This window comes from Plodia interpunctella, chromosome 18, assembly GCF_027563975.2.
Source record: "Plodia interpunctella isolate USDA-ARS_2022_Savannah chromosome 18, ilPloInte3.2, whole genome shotgun sequence".
In the NCBI taxonomy this organism is placed as follows: Eukaryota; Metazoa; Arthropoda; class Insecta; order Lepidoptera; family Pyralidae; genus Plodia; species Plodia interpunctella.
In genome coordinates this window covers 352,506-374,145 of record NC_071311.1, presented here as the reverse complement: position 1 = coordinate 374,145, position 21,640 = coordinate 352,506, and the positions used below count along the sequence as shown (strand labels likewise).

The following is a 21,640-nucleotide window of genomic DNA, read 5'->3' as shown; positions in this document are numbered from 1 at the left end:
AGGAACCGTTTATATTGACCATCACTCTTTGTGTCCAATGAAATCATTGAGGTAAACCTGTTTATAAGTTGTCTACTTTCTATTGTAACTATTAGTGACTTGAAAAATCAATGTTAGAATGTAATGAACTAAATAATTAGGAAGTTGCACAGAATTGCATGGAGCATGGAGCATTAAATTTTACTGCTACTGAAATTCTCAAATTAAGCAATATTTATCACAAAGGCGGCTTTTACACTAAAGTTATTTCGTAAGCGTGTATGAATTTACTACTTACTTATGTACTTACATTTAAAAAAAAATCCGCTGGAAATCTTTCAAAATTCCTATAAAAATACTAGTGTAATTAAAGACTGCAAATATTAACTTTACCTCAACACTTTGACCAAAGGCTGTCTTTTCTCAAATCTTTATCTCATCAAAGCGTTATCCCGGCTTCCTCAGCCGTTGAGCGTCGGAGCCCAGGGCCTGCTATTCAATGCTGCTATATGCTTAATGTATCTCGATTGTACTCTACAAATGAATTTCCTCTGTGGCCAGTTATCGCGGGGGATATGCCGGGATAATGCGCTCAGGTGGATATGATTTTTGTGCAACCATTATGCAGGAATGAAGGTCTAATAGACTTCATTATATTATTATAGTAGGGAGACAGAGAAACAACCGAGTCAGCGCACATATTTGGCAAAGAATATATTATATAATATGAGTTGTAGAGTCAGACAAAAAATTGTTAAGCAGCTTGGTCTCACTGGGAAATTACAAAATCAGAAATGTCTATATGATTATGAACAATTTATGGCACACGGAGCATAGATATAGAAACTACAACTTGTCGTAATCAATCCATACTTCCATATCTATAATTACATACTAATATTGAGTCTGTATATCTTTCTGTCTGTTTTCAAGAATCGCTTTCAAATCTATCGCTTTCATGGATCTTGTATATCGCAAATAGCGAAATCAAAGAATGCACAAAGACGATATAGCACGAAGAGTAATGTCGCTTAAGCGTATATTCACTGCCCGTGCCCAGGACAGGTCACATAAGTCGTGGGAGGACGGCGGCTGACAAAAATTTACCAAGAATGCGACACTTTTTACAGTAATACGCCAGTAGTTTGTAACTTTTTGAAGAATTACTATCAATACGTATAATAAAATTGAAGAAAGGTCAAATTTGTACAATGGATATTTTTTTTAAATTCTTCATGGAATTTACTTAGTTACTGATATAGATGACGAAAATATAGTTTTGGAAATTTTTGTCTGTCTGTCTGTCTAAACGCGCATCACTCGAAATGTACTGGACCGATTTGCTTGAAATTTGTACCTTATATACCGGGTATCTTAGATACATTTCATCCCGGTAAATGGTCAGGTTCCCGTAGGATAATTGAAAAACTAATTATGAATCAAAAATGCCTCAGAATCCCGGATTAACATCTTATAGTCATTTCATCCTGGAAAATGAGGTCCTGTAGGAAAATTAAAATAACAATCCACGGAGCCGATTTACTTTAAAATTTTGTAGAAAGGTGTAAACAGAATATAAACAAAATCTTTTTATCGATTAAAGTCTGATATAGATATAATGAGCGCAGTATGTATCAAACACTGACTGACTGACAGACAACATACACCCAAAACTGCTGGGCGGGAAGCTGAAATTTGGCATATAGGTGAGCACTAAAAGAAGATTTTTGGAAATTCTACTCCGAAGAGGGTGAAAGGGGTGAAAAGCTGTAAATATGAAAGTTCTACATCGTTGAAGTTAATTACTAGAAAATTTGGATTTTGGTTGATTACAACAAAGTTATGAATACGTGTTTCAGATTTTTCGGAAAATTAACCCACAACCTCTTCAAAAGGGGGGTGAAAGATTGTATGGGACTTAATACAATTTTTAAGATAAAAAGCTGAAAATTGGCAGTAACAGTAATAATAAATACAAAAAAAATGTTTAATTTACTTTTGTGGTTAATAAAAAACCGGGACGTAAAACGTCATGGAAAATGGGACGGCACGCGTTGCAGAAAGCCGGAGCGGGAGTAGGAGCGGGAAATGGGAAGGAGACACGTTGTGGGAAACACAACGGGACACATTGCAAAAAACATGATGGCACAATATGTAGGAAACTGTACGGGATATCTACTTTACATTACATAGCAGGAAGCGGGATTGGACAAGTTTGCGAGACGAGACACGCAGCGGGAAACAGAAAATTGAACTAAAGATGAGAAAAAATGCGAATTTGAATCATATATGTTTAGCAGTCTTACAGAGTACGCGATAAAAAAATTATTGAGATTTTGCTATGAAATTCACGCGGGCGAAGCCGCGGGCAAAAGCTAGTATAATATAAAATTTTAATTTTATTTCTGAACAAATGATAACGAATTCATTTGATTTGACACAGAAATGGAGGTGCGACGTCCAAGTCTCTATTTAGGCATCTATAAAATTTCAATTGCGCGTTCCGGTCTTGACAGTTCGACCATAGGCGCCATCTGTCCATAGTATTTGCGAACTATATGTTTCGGTTGTTGTGGCTTGTATGGTCGATGCGTTTAGTCAGCGTTGTATTTTGTGGAGCAATCGCTATTGCTAACTTGAACCTGTATAAAAATAAAATCTAATAAACATCGTCACTCATTCGAGACATAAACCGCTACACGTTGTCGTAATCGCAAAAACGCCAATAAAATATGAAATCCCCAACCCTCACAAATACTCCCCTATTTACTGTGGTTTTATCTTAAAACCATTCACCGAGGGCAGATTAACTCGGATAGTTTCACTCATTCATTCGTTCGGTCACCATTCATGCACTGCTTTAATAAGAGACCGTCACTGATATACGAAGGAATGGATTGTTAAGCGAGTTGAACAAAACATCATTTTGACGACTTCGGTGGCGCATTGGTAAAATTCTTGCCACTGAACTGAGAGGTCCCGGGTTTGATCCCCGGTCGGGTCATGATGGAAAATTATCTTTTTCTAATTGACCCGGGTCTTGGATGTTTATCTAAATATGTATTTGTTATAAAATATAGTATCGTTGAGTTAGTATCCCATAGCACAAGTCTCGAACTTACTTTGGGGCTAACTCAATCTGTGTGATTTGTCTTAATATATATATATTTTATTTATTTATCAATAGTACCTATAATTTATAGGTGAAGTAAAAGTGTTAACAATTGACCTGTTTAATCAAGAAATTATGTCTCAAAATCTAGTTTCTTTAGGCACACTGTCAATAACTCAAGGCAGCGACGAGGTGCTGTGGCAGCAACGGGGTAAATAATTACCCGTTTTCCAACGCTCATGATTCTAGGGCGGAACAACACGCTAACACATAGGACTCAACACTGCATGTGCAATATTTAGCAACCTCAGCAACCGATATACATATAACAAAAGTGGATGTTCAACTTACCTCTTTCAATGACGTTACCAGACACGTTACGGACTAACAAGGTACAATGCGTAGAAATTCTATCTCACTCACACGCACGTAAACGTACGCTAATGTTATTAGTTGTCTATTTAGATTAGACGGCCGAAGTCTCTGGCTATAAGCGGCTTAGTTCAGGACCCGGAAATTTAGTTGGCCGAGCCGACCAATGCCGGGGGCCGCTAATACCAAGCAATGGTTTTCACCTGTTTAGTATAATTAATTCCTGTTCGGGGGTGAACTACAATAGTTCATCTTGGATAAGGCTGAGAAGGCAAGCTATTTGAAATCGCTTCTTATAATAATGAGGTGTCCTGTACAGACATAGGATTTGTCAGTAAATGTTCGAGGCTTCGTTTTCGTGATAAAAAATGTACCCTACCCATGATTTAACTGATATTTTGATTGATATTATCGTAAGTAAATAGGTAAATTTTGTGACTCAACAATACAGCAAATAAAGATAAAATCGGAATATGTCATTTTTAATTATCAAAACTGGGTCTTGTTTGGATATACAGGTAACAAAACGTGATAGGCACATATATCTTTATATTTTTCCTTGAATTTAATCCAACCTGGAAACTAGAATACTTAATTCTTTTATTGATTATTCTATACAGTTTGATAACAATGCGTACCTACTTCTATTTTTTATTTATTACCTATCCTGTACCTTCCATATTATGTGCGCTTGTTCATTATAATTTTACGACCTCGGTGGCGCAGTTGTAAGGTTCTTGCCACTGAACCGAGAGGTCCCGGGTTCGATCCCCGGTCGGGTCATGATGGAAAATTATCTTTTTCTGATTGACCCGGGTCTTGGATGTTTATCTATATATGTATTTGTTATAAAATATAGTATCGTTGAGTTAGTATCCCATAACACAAGTCTCGAACTTACTTTGGGGCTAGCTCAATCTGTGTTATTTGTCCTAATATATTTATTTATTATAAAATCATTACAACTCCGCATTATTATTTCAACCAAGCTTTGTTTCTTCTTCTTCATAGTCGTATTCCTCATGGCTGAGGGTCGTGGTCATCACGTGGAATAAAACACACACAACAACTTTCTTGGCATTATTGATGGAGTGGTTTGCCATTGCCTTCTCCATTTCACACACAAGTTAATAATAATCAACCAGTTTGCAGGTTTCCTCACGATGTTTTTCCTTCACCGGAAGCACGTGGTGGTCGATGAAAACTACCATATATGAGTCAGATTTGTATACAAATTCATGTGGCACATGTAGGATTCGAACCTGGGACCTTTCGATCCACAGGCGGGCGATCTAACAATTACACCACCACCGCTTCAAGCTTTGTTTAACTCGCATAAATTGCTCCTACGAATTGTTTAACTAACTGGTATTTCTTATCATGCAAGCTCTAATTGTAACGTCACTGTTCATTCAAAGAATGAACCTAGACACTGGAAATCTATACTATTATTATAAAGAGGTAAGCGTTTGTGAATTAGTGACTTTGTGAGTTTGTATATTTGAAGCGGGCATTCTGCAAAACTACCGAACCTATTTCAAAAATTCTTTCACTATTAGAAAGGTACATTGTGCAAGATTGCTATAGGCTATTATCTCAAAATTCCCACATGAGCGAAGCCTCGGGCAACATCTAGTATTATATAATCTCTATACCAACTATTAGAGACAACACAATAGATTTGTGCTGCTTGGCTGATATTCCCTTGAAACACCAACACAAAGACATGTAACACAACTCGACAACGATAAAGCATTCATCATAATTATATGATGTTTACGAGATACGCAACAGACAATAGACAGGTAGAGAGAGATATGCGGCTCGCAGATAACCAACAGATTTTCAAACGTTTTTCGCACCTGCTGTGATGTGGTCTATGTCATAAGAAACATGGCTATGTGCAATATGAACCCGACGAAAGAAGTTTGAGCTAAAACGTTAACATTTTCAATTCAGCTCAATTTCAGCCGCTTTGTAGCGATTTCTCATGTTGTCCACGTTATCGGCAAATAGTTCGTCAACTTTGCTGAGATTGCCGAGTTTTGCTGGCGATAAATTAAAAGTCTCATACAAACTACGGAATGTTCATGCGTTGGCGTCACTGAATTGAAAGGTAGTGTGTAGCCGGTACCTATCTAATATTAGAATGTACCCGCTTCAGTTTATGACTTGCGCGCTGCGCTCAATCATCAATGGATTTGGATAATGATCCAGATTTGTGGCCAGTGGCAAACACGCAGTCACACTTTACATCGATCCGAACCACTTTTCAAGTATTGCTTGAATATTCTATTGTATCCGCATCAGCTTGTGACTTGCGTGCTGCGGTCAACCACCCAATTTGTAACAGTGACACACACGCGGTCACACTTCACCTCGATACGAAACAGCTTTTCAGGTATGGCTCAAATATTCGAGCTTGTATCCGCTTCAGCTTGTGATTTGCGAGTCGTGGTTAATCGCCCATTATCCAGATTTGTAGCCAGTGCCACACGGCCACACTTCACCTCAATTTGGGACACCACTTTTCAGTTATCGCAGGATCCCACGCGTGGTGCACTTATACCAGCAATGTTGCTTTTACTTTCTACTCTTCGTAGGTACTCAAAAACTTGTTTTGAAGTATTTTTGTGCGAAAAATGTCAATTACACTTTTTCTCTGTACGTATAAATCTGACTGAGATTCTTTTTATGTAAATCTGAAGTTATCTCAAAAGTTGCCAGTTCGCACATGTAATGTGCTTCTATCTGTGCCAGTTGAATTAGAAAAAAACATTTATTATATCTATAACCCCAATTAATTTTGATCATAGATCAACAAAAAAGAAAATAAGGTTTTTTTACAAGTTTTTATTGTTGTCAGATCTTATTGCATTCAATGCGCACAAACAAATCATGTCCGTGCACTAAACTGTTGAGGAGTTCTCTCATCGGGAGCCGTTTCTGGGCGCACCATCGAATCATGCTTGTCACAATAAACAAACTAAACGTGTGTACAAAACTTCAACTCAATCAGTTGAAGATACTCGTATCTGCTTCAAAATTGAGTTACAAGATTCCACCCGAACATGCCGCATACATTGCAAGTGAAATAAAACTTGTAAAATATGTTTGAGCCGTAGCAATACATGCGATATAAAACTATTTTCGTTACGTATGTAAATATAATGATAAATTACGTTTTGATTAGATTCACGATCTGTCATAACCGCGAGAGCGCGATAGAACTAACATTTGTTAATTAAACTTAGCGAATAATATACCTTGGGAACAAAGTCTCCTTACGCCATAGTCGAGGGCTGTAACAAACTGCTCCTTTCACCATAGTTTCAAAAGGTCTGTAGGTTTCTCTGTTTGGGGGTCTTTGATAGGGCAAGTTTAATTGAATGGCTTTACCTCTAACAAAATGCATTGTTTTCACGGTTTATTCATTGCAATAGTAACAGACTTATGATTGTAATCAACCAAGTTACGTGTTCTCGCCATTAGGCTTTGAGACTTTGGCTCCCTGGGGTCCCGAAGCCAAAAAAATAATTGGTGACTTATCGGCACACCTCTTCGAGACACATGGTGACCGCCGATCTGGCAGCTTCCTGGCTCAAAGAATCAGCCTTATAATTCAAAGAGGAAACGCTGCTAGCATTTTGGGCACTGTGTCTGGAGGAGACGTGTTGAAATAGGTAACTGTGCTGTTATGCTATTAATCTACTCGAGCGACCCGGGGCTCCGACGCTCAAAGGCTGCAGAAGAAACAGTGAAAACGCTCAAATGAAAAGAGAGCTATGATTATTCTGCTCTAATCTTCATTATCATCGATGATGGTACACGATAAAGAAATTAATATGTCTAAATATGAAATGACATGCCAATAAATCTAATGCAATGGCGGCATAATAAACACAAGTTTGTTTTTAAACTTCTTTATCGTCATAAAAGCGTAATTTTATGAAAAAAATTATATATAAAAAAAAAACAACAACAAACATCCACAGTACACTCAACAATAAGTTAAAGAAATACAAATTATTACTAAATTCACAATAATCATCTCTCTGTCCTCCTGTACTTCGAGTAGAGATCTAACCAGAACTGAATGGTGTCGCTGGCCCACAGCGGCCGTGTGTACAGTGTGGAGTTTAGGACCAGTGATTTAGGGTCCTCGGGGTCCACGCGTGGCCATCTCACGGCGGAGTCTAAATGGGCTGGTGTTGGATCCCTGAAGAAAGAGAAAGAATGTGCTATATTATTTCCATTGCTTACATTTAAGTGTCTGTGTAACACATTTGGATACTGAAATAAAGCAACTAAAACTTTATTACGTGCGTTCACTCATAATTTATTTTGTCAATATCTCGGATTCTAAGCAACGTATCGCTTTGAAACATATATCATATTTTAAGTTAGATAATATACTATGCATCTGTTAAAACCGCATCAAATTTAATATCTCCAAATGTACATAGCCCCCATTTATTATATGCATTTTATTATATGTATACCTTTTGATATTTGGATTTGAATATATCAAAAGGCCTGTCCTACTTACCCATATTTAGCGAAGTTCGTCCACAATGTTGTCATTTTATCAATCATCTCATCCTCCCCCAACGAACCCAACCACGGGTTGGAGAACAAATAAAACAGATCGTCTGCATGAGCAGCACCCTGCACATCAGGGAACTCCTTTCTCGTGAGGAACATCTTGAGGAAGTTCCTCCACCCGTCGTAAGCAAACACAAAGCTATAAATCGGCAATTCACTGGTTTTAGCTTTAAGAGCCGTCTCTGTCAGAATAGGATTGTAGAAATATGCATCTCCAGAAAATTTAACAATTGCTGTTAGATTACTTTCTGTTAATTCACTATCCCCCAGATACAATCTTCTTGCTATTTCTCCAAATCTCTCTCTTTCTTCATCTGTTGGAAACAATACATCTTTCGGAATAGATTTTGCGAAGTTTATTTCAGGTATAGTTGTGTCATTTTCCAAATCTGCAAACGTTATCCCTTCTGCGTCATTCACTCCTATCATCATAGGCACTTTATTAAATTTACCCTGAGACAAGATATTATATGGTATTTCTGTCAAAAATGGTTCTTCGCCTTCTATCACATCTTCTACGCATGGTGTGTACAATATCTCTGATATAATTAAGTTTCCTTTCTTTCGTGGCACTCTTGTGACTATCAATTCACTGTTGGACTTGTTCATGAAGTAGTCGTACAGTTTATGAGGATCTTGGGTGTGGTAGCCCATGGTCCTGGCGAGCAAGCTCGCCATGTATACAGGTTTAAACTGGTATGCCCAAGGGCAAAGAGCTGATCCACTTTGCTGGATAGCCTTGTGGAAAAGACCCTTTGCCATTGGCGAAAGGACCAAATAAGACACAGACGCTGCACCAGCGCTTTCTCCAAATATTGTGACATTATCTGTATCTCCGCCAAAATTTTTGATATTTCGCTGAACCCATCTTAAAGCTGCTACTGTGTCTTTCATCGCAGCATTGCCTGGAGCTTCTTTTATTCTTAAACATATGAAACCTTGAATATTGAGTCTGTAGCTTATAGTTACTAAGATAACGCCTTTTTTCATGAAGTATCGAGGTCCGTATATGATTGGGGAAGGGGTCCCCTCGAAGTACCCTCCTCCATGAATAAACACCATGACTGGTAAAGGAGCTGAGTGGTGAACATTCAGTGGTCGGTATACGTTTAGGAATAGACAGTCATCGGTGCCTATGGTTGTTTCAGAGACCTTTTGTCTACATATCATATTTTCTTCCACAGCTTCGAACACTTTGTCCCAGATAGGTTCAGGACCAGGAGCCTGCAAAACATTATATCTTTAAAATAATAATATATTAATTTCTTGAAATAATTTTCATTTTGATATACCCAAATAATAAATTATTACTAATGACTAAATTCTTTACCCAGAACTCCTTATTGCTGAAAGAAGATTTGTGCGACAGACGCAGCTACATTCAATCGACACCCGGCAATCATTATCGTTGATTTTTTCCGTTTGACGCAACAGTATGCAGCAAAAAATATGCCCCATGCATTTAAAGTTATTGTTGGATGTTAATTAAAAATTATACAGATTTAAATGAGGTATAGTGAATAATTTTTCCAATGCAGATATAATTATTAAAATTAAAACAAATTAAAGAACCATTTAAATTTTGTTGAATTTGAAGCGGTGGCGGTGCAGTTGTTAAGAGATGTGATCGAAAGGTCGCATTTCTATGAATCCTACACATCTGACTTTGTGCAATAGTTTTCATATACCACCAGCACCTGCTTCCTCATCTATCAACTGCACAATGGGTGAATATATACATATAATTCACTAGTGTAAAGCGCTAGGTAGTCGTAAAAGTCATGTCCTCACATTAGTGAAGTCTTTATTGTATTTTTTTTTTATTTGGTCCATCCAAATCTCTCACTAGGTTAGCAACAGCACATTCGTTATGAAGAAGATTTAAATTTTCGAATGTCGTCGCGGGCTACCTCGCCCCCAAAATCCACAACACCAACCATTTGTTTAAGAGGACAGGCTGTGGCATAAGGACTGCCGAGTTATTCCTAATGGTCCGCCATAGCTAATCACTGAGCCGTGCAGCCAGTTCAAGCTTACTATAAGCAGGGCTGTCACCTGCCGCACCAGCCCTGAGGCGCCGACCTGTATCAACCATTTGTTGAAGAAGACAGTGAGCTAATACCTGGAATCTCTCCCGGACTGTAGCGTATGGAATGCCCAGGTACTCCTCATAGCCGCCGTCGCTGGCGACGGAGCCGCGCAGCCAGCCCGAACTGACCCGCAGCGGGGCTGTCGGCTGCCGCACCAGACCAGTCGCCCATAACGACCACAGGATCAGCCATTTGTACGCCATAGATGTATGACTGAGAAAATATTTATTTTTCAAAATCAAAGTCTAAATCAAATCATTTATTCAGAAATTAGGCCTTCACAGGCACTGTTTCACGTCATATTCTAAATTAAATGATATTTACCAAAGCTACAAACTACTAGCATTTCGGAACGACCACTGCTGAGAAGAAATGCCGAAAGAAATTCATTCATCTCATTTTTAAATATTTCATTTGGTTCGCTAGCTGCTTACCTACTTAGATTAACATACAGTAGACACCATACACAACGACCCACTCTAATCTAAACAAAACGCTAGCTTGTCTCGTGTGGGCGACAAAAATTGATGGAAAAACACCGTTTTCATACAAGACTGTTTATTATAATCCACAATCCACGTAACTAGAAGACGTTATTATAATATTATAGCAAAATTATACTTATTTGCACAAGATATGTGTGTCCCTGAATCGAAAATCGCTAACTAACACAAGATCGTACAAAGTAAACATCGATTTATGATTCTATTTGTACCTACGAGTATGTTTTTTCTACTTTTCGTAGTCATAGCACAAAGTCCATGCAACTTTAACATGTGTCATTTTTTTTTTCAAAATTATATACATGTTGATGTGCGGTGATCGCCGTCAGACCGCCTGTCAATCTAAAGGAATCAGGTTCGAATCTTAATCGTGCCACATGAGTTCGTGTAGCAATCTGACTCACGTAATTTCATTACTACTTGATCCCGTTGGAGATTTCTCCAACATCCCTTGTCAGACCATTTGGTCTGACAACTAGGGATGCCGACGATCGTGCGAAGTGGAGACGAAAAAGTAGGAAAGTGGAACCTGGACTCCGACGCTCAACGTACGTACGTAAAAAACACAATTACCCGTCTACTAAATGAGTTTGCGATGCGCCAAATTTTTTTTAAAACAACCGCGAAAATGGTAAACTCCTTTATGCGCATGACCAATTTTGATGAAATTAGGCAAGGATAAGGACGAGCGACACGAGCCTCAGTTATAGTTTACACCACACAATTATATCATAATCATATAGATACAATATCACTTCCTTATCTCTTACAGGGTAGACAGAGCCATGAACTCGATGATAGCGGGCTTACTCATAAATAGTTACTCGTAAAAGCAACGACTAATTATTGAGAGAATATTAACTTAGGTATAAATTGATTATATTTAATTAAATTTATCTGTATTTTAGTTATGCAACCTTCGATGTACAGCGGTCATCTCGTCCGTCCGTCCGTCCGTCCGTCTACGTCTAGAGGTTCGAATCTTAGCGAAGAAATAACCTAAAATTATAATGGTCTGGCCTCCATGAGGGGGAAGTCTGTCTACCTGTCTCACCTGAGCGGTTGCTTCCGAAGCCTTAGAGCACCCGAGCTCAGTGAGAAAATAGACAGCGAGATTTTCAATACTGTTTACTGCGAGATATTTTGTATATGTCCACTATGCTAATTAATCATATCCTAATATTACAAACTAGCGGCCCCAACCCGGCATCGCTCGTGTAAAACCATAAAATTATATTACTCCTGCCTTCAGGAGTCGCATATTTCGATGAAATTTAGTATAGAGGCCGACGAGAAAGGTTTCGTCTAAATATGGATATAATGGAAATATAGATAGTATGAAACTATGGATATAAGAAATAGCAACAAAATGAAAAAGTGAATTAGTTTATTTATTTGTTGGTTAGTTTTTTATCTGAGCTAATTACTAAAGTATCTGATATGTTTATATGTAAATATCAAACAGATAGCTTGTGTTTCACGAGTGTTGGTTAGGTGTAACTGGCCAATCACATCAAACCGATTAATTTAGAAGTTAGTTTTACCTGTCCAGATATTTGTTGCATACTAGCTGCGCCCCGCGGGGCTTCGCTTCCGTGGCAATTTCAGGATAAAAAGTACCCATGTGTTATTCCAGGTTATATTCTACCCGTATACCAAACTTCACAACAATCCCTCCACTAGTAGGGTAGAGATAAATGTGAAATTTGGTAGGGTAGTAGATATCGCGTAAAAGAGTAACAAACATTCATACACACATACATCCTGACAAACTTTCGCATATATAATATTAGTGGGATTATATTTTATCAGAAATTGGTGAAACCGGCCATAAATCTTGTAAAAGAAATTGTAGTTAGGTTCATACCAAATATTCAAAAACAAATCCAACTGAAAACCTCACGACAACTAAACAATAATGACAGAAAGAGACCACAATATAACCCACAAGACGTCACGTTTACTTTCGTCCATTCCAAACAAATTCACTATAAACGATATTATATATATAAATAACACGGTTTAGAAATTTCACTGCGCACGCGCTCACTACATTGCTAGTAGTGTGTAGCAAAATAAAATTTATCAGTCAGTGTTATCCAATTTTATCAAATTGTTTACATTTTATCTGAGTGAAGACTCTGGCTGCTGGTAGCCGTGTGTCGATATAACGGGTCAGTGTTCATCGTAGGTGTTCATAATGATATGACTATGCGTGACTAGCGAATATAACATGTCGAAGTATTTCGATGATAAAAATTAGGCTATGGAAGACACGGAAAATTTACACTGTAAAAAATTTACATGCATCATAAAGTTTTAATGTGTGTTTTGTTTACGCAACATCTAGGTACTGGACGGTATTTGATAGAATTTTGTGTACGGTGTTATGAAAAACCTACGAGAACAGAGGTTTGGAGTACAACCAGTTTATAGTCTCAATTTGAAAGTCTGTCTTGTCTCGCTATCACGTCTAAACTGCGTGTCCAACTGCGATGAACTTTGTAATAGATATAGCTATTGACCCGAGGTCAAACATCCTCGCCGCCGCACCTCCGCTCCGGGCACAGGCTCCGGGCCACAGACAACGTTTTATAAAGACTTGAATGTGTAAATTTTGGTACCTTCTTCGTGAAAAAGGAATAACCTTTACTATAGTCAAGTCAATTAGTTGGTTAAGTAACTTGCAAATGCAACTTTGTATGCACCTGTTATACTTTGTACCTAGTGATGACTGTAATTATGTAATCACAGTATAGTTACACTCGTAAATATGAAGTAAGAGACAATGAAAAACATGGAAAAAATAAATTATAAACATTTACATGACCTAATAATAATAAAAACCTAGACTAAATATAATTTCTAATAGATAATTCTTGCTCTTTTACGTTTTTTATGATTACTTATATATTTCTAATTTAAGTTAAGTATTAACATTTTAAGACAGACTTTGAAGCTGTTTAGAACCAAATACTTAAATGAAAAGTTATGGTGAAACCATTCAAAGTAATTTGAAATGCCTGCAGCTTCGACCTCCGCAAAGTTTCACGAGAGCGTCTTAACTATCAAATCAGAAATGATATTCTAAACATTCGTATCAAAGTAAGCATGCGCATTTAACCAAATGTAATAGGTACCGAAACGCGCCGGTCTGCACGTAATATCCTGCCTCCCGAAACTATCACCATTTGCAAAGTTCCCCGCCCATTGACCCGATGCATTTCCATAATTAGGGGCCTCGAGGGCCCAAGTTTGCGAAGAGGCCCTCAGATAGTTCGGCATATGCCGCACCCACTCATAACCGGAACCTCAATGCACTAATTCAGAATTAAGATTTTCGATTTTTCGCTAGCGTACGTAAATTTAAATCCATTCAACATTTTATACGTATAAATTTTAATAGATTCTCTTATTTGTATTAACAATAGTAGCCTTTGGAAAATAACTATAGGGAATGAATTCAACTCAACACTTACATATTCTTTGCTTGTATTATAATTGTACGAAAGGTTACATGCAAAAAAAAGCAGAAAGCGATAACGCTGTAAGCAATTTCTTCCAAGCCGATTTTTGCGCATATAATTTTATTTTCGAGTATGCGACTGCTATATTTTCTTTTATTTCAAACAAAAATCGTTTTATATTTTATTCTATTTTATATTTCGGGGGTAATTCTATCCAATAGTTGTAATTTACCCATAAATTCGATTGTACAATGCTAGTACCTAAAACTTGTTCATAAAACTACGTCCACCCTGACAAGATATCATCGAGATAGCGTGGGTGCGAGAACTTCGGTCTGGGGTTATTATTCCACTATTTCGCCGGATTGGGGATCCGAAGGGAAATAATAAGCGTTCCGGAGTCAATGGCGTGTGAATCATCAATACCAACTTATAACCAAGGCGCTGTTCGGCTTTCTTGTTGGTCAAACTTTGAAATAGCTCAATTTAATACTTACTCCAATTTCGATGGATCTTAGAGACTGATTATAACCTAGCTTGGGCATCAAGTTCTCCAAATTCCTGTATTTATTGTTGTTAGCTGTAAAATAATTGTAATGGTTGTGGCTGAGAATAAATGAACATTTATAATTATTAATTTCGTATTCAGTAAGTAGTATTTATAAATTCGCTGTGAGCAAAGGCGTTAGCCGACAGACCTGAAGATAGAAGCACGCTAACACAAGAAATGTATGAATTTCTTACTACAATTAATAAAGTAAAAACTAACATACATACAGATCAGCATGAATAAATGTTAATCATATGGATTTCCATACTAATAAAGGGCAAATGTTTGTATTTTTGTTTCTTTGTTTGTAATGAATAGTTTAGGCCGATTTTGGTAAAATTTGGCACAGATATAGACGAAACCTTCAGGAGTGATATAGGCTTTTTTGTTATGGTTTTGCCCGAGTAAATCCGGGGCGGGCCGCTAGTAAAACTATAATGTTGACTGTAAGAGATCCCTGCAAGGGATAAATCCACCGTTGTACATGTATCTAGCTTGTATTAGTTTTAATTGACGTACTTAAATTTCGTTACATTACATTACAATCGAACAATTTTTTTAATCTCTAAGGTAATAATTGCAAAGTCGCTTGATAATTGCAAAAGGTGAAAATTTGAAAAGGTCGTTTGACCGCCACTATCGGAAGCCGAGGAGTCCGCAAGGCTCTGTCTACCTCGTGTAGACATGGCTCGTTTAATGCCATGTATTGTTATTACTTGTAACCTCAATCCGGAATATTGTGTAACACCGGTGATGTAACAAGTGCAATATTAAGGTGCAATTCCACGCTCGATGCGACCACGACTGCACGTGCAGTGCACTGCACAATGACATTGTCGTGAGAACAAGCTGGTATCATCTTTTCTACTATTTCTACTTGTGTTACGGTTGGTCGAAGAATGTTATGTCCATTGATGATTGATTTGACTATTTATTTATTTATTTTATTGTTTGAGAAACTAACAGCTTTTCTAACTAATTAATATGAACTAAACTATTAACAAGTTTATATATATATAAAATTAATAAGTATGTATAGTATATGACTAAATCGTGATCTTGTCCATATTCTTGCATACTAACTGTGGGACTATATAAATAAAAAACTAGGACCTATGAAATTCTCGAGATAAAAAATACATCACCATATTATAACCTCACCATTCTGCTTTTTTCCATCATATTATCAAACCACGTATCATTTCAAGATAAAGTTTACAGCGCGATTATGGCTAATCATTAAAAAAAACGCGTTCCCGAAGGATAAATGAAATGTGGCGGAGACGCAATTAATAATGAATATTAATTAGTATTCAAAATATATATTTCCGTCACCATCCGAAGTCCAGTCTACAGGCCAAGAAAGCCGGCTTCACTCGCAGTCCACCGCATGGCAGCGGCGCGCGCGTTTTGTTTTTGTATTGTTGTATATGTTATTATCGATTAATTTAACGATAGTACATTACGTTACGATTGAATACCTTATCTGTGAACCGACATTGTGTTGTTGATCAAGGATTGTAGTGCGACTTCTTACTTGGATATCGACAAGGTAACAATGATTTAAAATTTTAAACCACAAGTTTTTATGTACATATTTTTATATATTTAAGATCCAGCTTTGTTATTTCAGTAAAAGTTAATTTATAACTCATGAATCCTGTTATAATTGCATGATAAATGTTGATCAGAAGTCCCCGAAATTATAAAAACTATACTATTTATTTTTCAAGTTAGAACAAACTCCATACACAATAAGCAAAATTACATCGACATCGGTTAAGTTTTGGAGTATAAGTATAGTGGACAAACACAAGTGATTTTTTTTAAACAAGAAGTTTACGTAAAGTTAAAAATGTATATGAAGAAAGGTAAGCAAAAACCGGTAAATATACTTCAGTAGCCCACAGAACTCCGGTATGCGTGTGCGTGCATAGAATCAAGAATGTTATAAGTATACTATCCTAGCAACATCAGACTGTAACTGGTTTAATGATAACATGCACGCGACAGTAATGCTGTCGGCGTAAAGGTTTATTATTATAAAATAACACAACATCATCGAGATAATGCAAAATCCTAAAATATATTGTGCTTAGTTCCTATTACACTATTACCTATATAACCTTTTCATTCTTTACAGACATTTACTTGTAAAACATATACGTGATTTGTGATCTTCAAGTGTCTGAAAGTAACATAGGTATCTATTATGTTAGATTATGGAGATCGAGTATGTCATGCACACTCAAATGGTCAAACCGGTAGCGGCGTCGTGGATCGGGTCGGGAGGTTCCCTCTATTGTGGTTAAGCTTCGCGATGGCTGACTCACGCGTCAACTCGTGAACGGGTGCTGCCGGGGGGAACTGGTCATCTCGATCTTTTATTAAAAGTTTTGTTTGTTTGGTTAATTATATGTATATATATTTCCTTTCATCAGCACTTGATCACAATCATAATATGTTTCAGCGTACCTTTTGACCATATACTGTTACTGATAAAAAATTATACATAAATTTATATTTGAAAAATGGTAAGCCCTTCTGCCATAATAGGGACCAACACTGTTTGAATGAGTTTCTTTCGGCATTTCCTCTCAGCAGTGGTCGTTCCGAAACGCTAGCAGTTTGTAGCTTTGGTAAATATCATTTAATTTTGAATATGACGTTAAAAAGTGCCTGTGAAGGGCTAATTTCTGAATAAATGATTTGATTTTGATTTTGACATAAATAAATAATAAATAAGCCCAATACGAGCACACTAGCGGGGTAATAATCGTTAAAGTTCTTGTCGTAGCCGAAATCGGTCGGACATCATCACATACAAATAAATATAAATAGTGAAGGGACATATTATTCACTATATGTTGTCCAATGTAATTCTATTTAGATAACACGACGACCTCGGTGGCGCAGTGGTAAGGTTCTAGCGACTGAACCGAGAGGTCCCGGGTTCGATCCCCGGTCGGGTCATGATGGAAAATGATCTTTTTCTGATTGGCCCGGGTCTTGGATGTTTATCTATATATGTATTTGTTATAAAATATAGTATCGTTGAGTTAGTATCCCATAACACAAGTCTCGAACTTACTTTGGGGCTAGCTCAATCTGTGTGATTTGTCCTAATATATTTATTTATATATTTATTTATTATAACACCTATGCAAAGGGACGGAAAGGGACCCTTCATTAGAAACCAAAAAAAAAGAAGCTTTATGAAGTTAAACTACAAGAAGTGACATTAAATAACCAAAGAAGAATAGGCCTGTATAAAAAAAAACCTTTTATTTGTATTGTATTCAATTCAAAAAGAAACAAAAATGTGTCCAATTCAGCTCACAATGAAAGAATATATTTTAAAAGGTCAGTCGAGTCAGTGAATTGCTTCACAAGACTCGCAACTAAAGAAAATTTCAGATTTGTACCTATCTAATTAGCCTCACAACAACAAGGCTAAAGTTTATATGTTGTAGTAACAATAAAGAATATAGGATAGTTACATAAAAATAATACAGATGCTGCAGTCAGAAGATAGATCATGGGCTCAGATACTGAGATCTAGATCTGAGGATGATCTTAAAGACATACACGTAACACTGTAGCAGTTGCTTAGGTTCTGCAATGGTACAGGTAGATTTAACACTTAAGGTCCCGGATTCGATCCCCTGTCAAGAATCCCCAGGTCAAGATGGAAAATTATCTTCTATTTTTTTCCTTTTCCAGTGAATGGCACACCCATGGGTTACAAGTGGCTGGTGCTATGGTCATTATGGGCCGCTCGGCTAGTTCGGCAGCCGTCGGCTCCCGTTCGGATCAAGTCGGGTTGGTTGCGCGGCTCCGTAGCCAACGACGGCTCTCATGAAGTGTACTACGGGATCCCTTATGCTGCTGTACGACACAGATTTCAGGTAGACTATGTACCTTATTTTTCACGCTCTAAATGTTGCCTAGAAGAAAATGCTCACGGCAAAAAGACTGCCCTTTACGCCTTTACTCATATAAATTAATTTACAACTTTGTAACTGTGCCTATGTTTTGTTTTATGTGCAAGGATTTTGTGTTGTTGTATTGTAATCACAATAATTCATCTGCTCCAATTCATGCCGTTTTTTCATCGTTTGATGTCAACATTTTGAGAGCTCCGACACTCTAGGGCGGTGACAGAAACGGGAAAAACGTTCAAACGAGAGAGAGAGAGATTTCTTTTAAGATTATTAGTTTATTAGAAAAAAAGATTATTAGAAAAAACACTGACAATAATATAACCGTCAGCACATTATAAACTATACATACGATTCACAAACCTCAGGTAAACAAGGTATGTTCTGTCTCAGCCAGTAATAACATCAATTTGCTGTAAATCCTCACAAAATGTCGCTAATGTACATATAATGGCTGTCCACTTTACTGACCGCAAACTACTGATATCATTTCTGTTACCTGCATAACTAATGTGAATAATAAATCAAAATATAGTCATAGTTGAAGTGGAAAAATAGTGAAAAACTGCTTGGTAAGTTTTATTATGGACAATGTGATCTCAATAGATGTTTACTTGTTTCCAGAGTCCAGATCCACCACCAATATGGGAAGATACCTTCGAAGCTGTCAATGAACACATCAGGTGTACACAAAGATTTTCTAAAGACTCCGTCAAAGGCCGAGAAGATTGTCTCACTATGAACATCTACACACCATTACGAAAATCTGAGACACTTTATCCTGTTATGGTCTTCATTCACGGAGGAGGATTCAGGGACGGATCTGGATCTCCTTTCATCTACGGAGCAGAGTATTTAGTTGAACGTGGAGTCGTACTAGTCACCTTCAATTATAGACTTGAAATATTAGGTTTTCTATGCTTAGGCATTAAAGAAGCGCCTGGTAATGTTGGCTTGAAAGACCAAGTTGAAGCTCTTAAGTGGGTTAAGAGGAATATCAGAGTATTTGGTGGAGATCCGGATAATATCACGATTTTTGGGGAAAGTGCTGGTGCTGCTTCAGTTATGTATCATATGGTGTCACCTCTGTCTAAAGGGTTGTTCAACAAAGCGATCTTACAGAGTGGATCAGCAATTTCACATTGGAGTTTGCAAATGGATCCATTAAAAACAGCCAGCCTACTCGCAGCACAAATGAATTTTCATACAATCAATCCTATTGAATTATACAATTTGTTCAAAGATCTGCCAGTGGAGAAATTATTGTCAACTCGTGTACCTAGAACAAAAGGAAATATGTTATTATCTGAAAATATTTTCGTTCCTTGTGTTGAGAAGAAATTTGATGATGTGGAGCAATTCTTGCCTGATACTCCTTACAATTTAGTTATTAGTGGTAGATATAATAAAGTTCCAGTGATAATAGGCCATAATAACGCAGAAGGCTATATGTTCAGTGGAAGAGAAAACGATACAATGATAGAAAACATGAACTGTTACGACAGCTTGCCAAGAGACCTAGAATTCCCTAATGACGAGGAAAAAGTGAAGACTGCAAATAGATTTAAAGAATATTATTTGGGTAGTGATGAAGTAACAAAAGATACAATGCCAAAATTTTCCTTTTATCAAGGCGATTCGAGTGTTAGTTATCCTGTTATATTTACCACTGAACTTTTTTTGAAAACATCTGAAAACCCAGTATTTTCTTACAAGTTTTCTTACGATGGTTGGATGAATGTAGCTAAGATGTTATTTGGGTACCCATCGTCACCAGGTGCCACACACGCAGATGAGTTGTTTTATATGTTTAGACTCAAATTGCCTCTAGTCACCGCCTTCGTTGAGAAGTCTATCATCAAACAAATGGCTACAATGTGGACTAACTTTGCAAGATACAGGTGAGCTAGAGAAACTATATAGATTATTGATAATTAATCGAATTATAGCTTTTCTTATAATAGTTATAAGCGAATACCGGTTCAGGATTAGGACCAATAACTTTTAAACATGGCATTTCTGACATAAATGGGTAATGCTACAGTAATGGAATTAGTACGTACTCCACAACTATGGCACTTCTTGCATTATCGTTAGTGCCATGGTAAAAGACTGAAAATAACCAAATAAATTGACTATCATTTTGGTAAGGTGTATAAAATAAACCTTTTATATCTAATTTTAATCATAAATTAATAATAAAGATTTTTACTCCAACTGGTTGGAGTAAAAATGAGTCATATGAGTTATGATTCATTTATGCAACAATTGATTGAGGTAAATGGAAGTTTGTTTTATTTAGTTATATTGTGAGAAAACCTGCAAACTGATTGTTTATATCATTCGTATATACGACTGCTATTATACTTGTTAAAGTAATGCCAGATCTGAAACCAATTATGATAAAACACAATCGATAAGGATCCTCCCAAAATAGTGTTCATGGCCAGACCAAATCACGCTTAGATTGAACTACATGAAATTGCTTTAACTATAATAAATAAAATTAGTACCAGCTTTCTTTTATTTTTAGTGATCCGACACCGGAAATGACGTCACTGCTGCCGATGAAGTGGAAACCAACAGCGAAGGAAGACCCTAAACTACTGGTCATAGACAAACAGTTTTCTACCGAACCTCTTTGGTACTCTGAAGTGATTCTCTTCTGGAATGAAACGTATTCTAAATATAGGAGAAAAATATAGTGGAATAAACATACATACATATCTAATCTACAAATTGTCGTACCTATTGTAAATACCTAGTAAATTAATCTTGTCCGGATTAAGACTGATATTTTATGTACAATGTTATATTGTTGAAATAAATAAATGTTTAATTTCAAAATACAGTTTATCTTATATTAACTCTGCCTGTGTGAAAATTTAAACCGATTTTGTCGTTATGTTATGTCGTTTACGTCTATTTTATACCTTTTCGTTCCCAGCAGCTCATTTACACCCAACAGAGATGCATACAAATTGGATAAATTACTAATAAAGCCAATTTAGTTTCCTATCC

General features: G+C 36.9%; 2 protein-coding genes across 5 annotated transcripts; one reads left to right on the top strand and one right to left on the bottom strand.

Moving 5' to 3' along the window:
* Positions 1-7,370: 7,370 nt before the first annotated feature.
* On the bottom strand, positions 7,371-12,912 carry LOC128677749 (juvenile hormone esterase-like). 4 transcript variants are annotated; one of them, XM_064436549.1, is made up of 5 exons: positions 12,529-12,738; positions 12,206-12,433; positions 10,191-10,371; positions 8,013-9,292; positions 7,371-7,682 (listed from the first exon to the last, which is right to left on the bottom strand). In XM_064436549.1, exons 2-5 carry the CDS (start codon positions 12,283-12,285, stop codon positions 7,511-7,513), a joined length of 1,713 nt encoding a protein of 570 aa, XP_064292619.1. In that variant the 5' UTR covers positions 12,286-12,433; positions 12,529-12,738; the 3' UTR covers positions 7,371-7,510. The 4 variants fall into 4 exon arrangements, with proteins under 4 accessions (XP_064292619.1, XP_053614791.1, XP_053614794.1 ...); XM_053758816.2 differs by lacking the exons at positions 12,206-12,433; positions 12,529-12,738 and adding an exon at positions 12,783-12,912; XM_053758819.2 differs by lacking the exon at positions 12,206-12,433 and having other exon boundaries at positions 12,529-12,737.
* A 3,115-nt stretch (positions 12,913-16,027) lies between these two features.
* Positions 16,028-21,466, top strand: LOC128677545 (esterase FE4). The gene is made up of 4 exons (XM_053758475.1): positions 16,028-16,230; positions 18,402-18,586; positions 19,244-20,520; positions 21,153-21,466. The coding sequence occupies exons 2-4, from the start codon at positions 18,416-18,418 to the stop codon at positions 21,322-21,324; spliced, it is 1,620 nt and encodes a 539-aa protein (XP_053614450.1). The 5' UTR covers positions 16,028-16,230; positions 18,402-18,415; the 3' UTR covers positions 21,325-21,466.
* The last annotated feature ends 174 nt before the right edge of the window (positions 21,467-21,640 follow it).